Genomic DNA, 2,325 nt, shown 5'->3' on the forward strand with positions numbered 1-2,325 from the left:
AAAGAAAGTGCAGAGATCACTTATAGTTTTAATTTTAAAAGTAAAGATTCACCTTTGAACCTAGCGATCCATTGAGCAGATGAAGTAGAGTTTCTTGATCTCGGAATATGAAGGGTCAGCACTATGCCCAGCCGCCTTTTCTTTTCCCAACCCATGAGAGCTGCGTGGACCTTACAGTCACAAATTCCATTCAAGATCCGAGCTTAAGACCTTCGGGCTATCGACCTAACGCTCTACCATTCGACCAGGCCGTCCCCAGATTATCGTTTCAGTGCCGGGTCATATTTTAAACTAAATTGTTTTGCCCTTCTAAGCTAATCATCTTCCTTTGTTTTTCAGTCAAACTTCCATCGAGAAAAATGAACTCAACACACAAGACATGACCATCAAAGTCTGAAAATAATTTAAATGTGTACAAATGGCGTGACCATTTGGATGCCTTAGTTATTGGCAGTTGTACCATTGGTTGACAGCCCAGGTGGCTCGAACCAAAGACATGGCTGTGTAATAAGATTGCAAGAAGCGGATAGATTCTGTATTCAAACAAGGCTTCCAGAACGTTCTGAAAACCTCCCAGCAAAATGTCCAAAAGTCAGCATGACGCGAGAGAGATGTTCGTCGCCATCGCTAAGGAATCCGTCCAGCGTCTCCAAGCCATCATTCCCAACGTCCTCGACCTTAACGCACGGGACAGCTACAAGCGCACCCCGGCCATCGCGTCGGTGGGAATTTCCGATAAGGACGCCCGCGCGCACGTCTTCCGCCTGCTGCTACGTCACGGCTGCGACGTCAACGCCCAGGACCAAAACGGCCGGACGGCGCTGATGATGGCGTGCATGGAAAAAGAAAAGATCGACGTCGTGGAAATCCTCGTCAAGAACGAGAGCTGTGACCTTAACCTTCGAGACAACGACGGCAACACGGCACTGCATCTCGCCGTAGACAGCGGCAACGCCGCGGCAATACGTCTGCTGTTGAACTTTTCCACGAACAACTCGCGCTTGAAGTCCAACACGACAAACCGTGCAGGGTTAACTCCCTTGCAGTTGGCGGAAAAGCTTCAGCACGTTCGCTGTGTGCGCATGCTGGTTAAAAATGGCGTCGACTCTTCTAAACAACAGGAAACGGAAGCTAAGAAAACACGTGATATTAAAACAGCTAAATATAGAGAAGAAGATACTTTACAAAATATTTCCCAAAATTATCGTGCTGCTTCGAATTATAACGAAAGACTGGTTAAAAATGGCGTCGATTCCTCGAAAAAACAGGAAACGGAAGTGAAGAAAACTCGTGACATTCGAACCGCGAAACGTAAAGAAGAAGACAGCTTACAAAACATGTCACAAAATCATCGAGCTGCTTTAAACATCAACGAGAGACTGGTTAAAAATGGCGTCGAGTCGTCGCTTAAACCGGAAACGGCTATGAAAAGACCACGTGACCTCCGGACGGCTAAGCATAAAGAAGACAACAGCCTGCTGGACATTGTCCAAGGCTACCAACCAAGTCCGACAACCAACGAAAGACTCCCGGAGAAAATCGTCTTCTCCAAGTCTCGTCCCAAATCCGAGGTTTTGCCTTTACCGCAGGAGTTTGTCCACGCTTTCGCTCATTCCCGGCCTCTGAGCGATCGTCGTGTCGTATCGTACCCTCGGGAACTCTACTCCCGGGCTGGGTTGGTTAAGGAGAACCACGCCTTGGTGTATGAAGAGAGCTCAACGGGGTTCGCCGTACCGGCATTAAGCTCCCAAACCAGCGCTCGGATTTTAACAGGGAACGTTGCGCGTAGCTCCAGAGACCTGCAGTTCAGTCAAGCGGTGAAAACAAAGCGGGTTCTAACCCCGATCGCGCCGAGGTCAGTTTTTGAAGAAACTCGACCCATCACGCCCGTGGGGGAGAAATCCAAGGGCAGACTACCCAGCATTTCGAGCGGGAAAAGTCTTCATTTGGTCTACACAAGGGAGACAACCTCAGAAATATTTTAACCAGTTAGGGGGTCAGCAGCAGTGGCGTCAGGAGGTTGGGGTGCAGTCCAATTGTTTTTGTTAAGACAATATTAGATCTAGTTGCAGTTAAAACTATAGAAGAGTTGGGTAGAGGGTTAAGGGATAACACCAAGAAGAAAAACCAAAATAAAAGGAGTGTGGGATGAGGGGAACATGGCATTTCCCCCTCCGTCAATCACCCCCGGACATTTCCCCCAGGAGTAATTACCCCACCCCCTGTCAATTCCCCCCCCCCCTGTCAATTCCCCCCCCCCCCCCCCCCCAGTAGGACATTACCCCCCGGTCATAGCTTAACGTTCAGCTAGGGTTAAAGCTAGGG

At 48.9% G+C, this 2,325-nt stretch overlaps 1 protein-coding gene across 1 annotated transcript; it reads left to right on the forward strand.

The window, feature by feature from the left end:
- Positions 1–581: 581 nt before the first annotated feature.
- Positions 582–2,121, forward strand: LOC131931119 (inversin-B-like). Its single transcript, XM_059287819.1, has one exon. It carries the CDS (start codon positions 582–584, stop codon positions 1,983–1,985), a length of 1,404 nt encoding a protein of 467 aa, XP_059143802.1. The 3' UTR covers positions 1,986–2,121.
- Positions 2,122–2,325: the final 204 nt, after the last annotated feature.

The sequence above is a fragment of the Physella acuta genome, unplaced genomic scaffold, assembly GCF_028476545.2.
Source record: "Physella acuta isolate Inbredline_101_S28 unplaced genomic scaffold, ASM2847654v3 ptg001894l, whole genome shotgun sequence".
Taxonomy (NCBI): Eukaryota; Metazoa; Mollusca; class Gastropoda; family Physidae; genus Physella; species Physella acuta.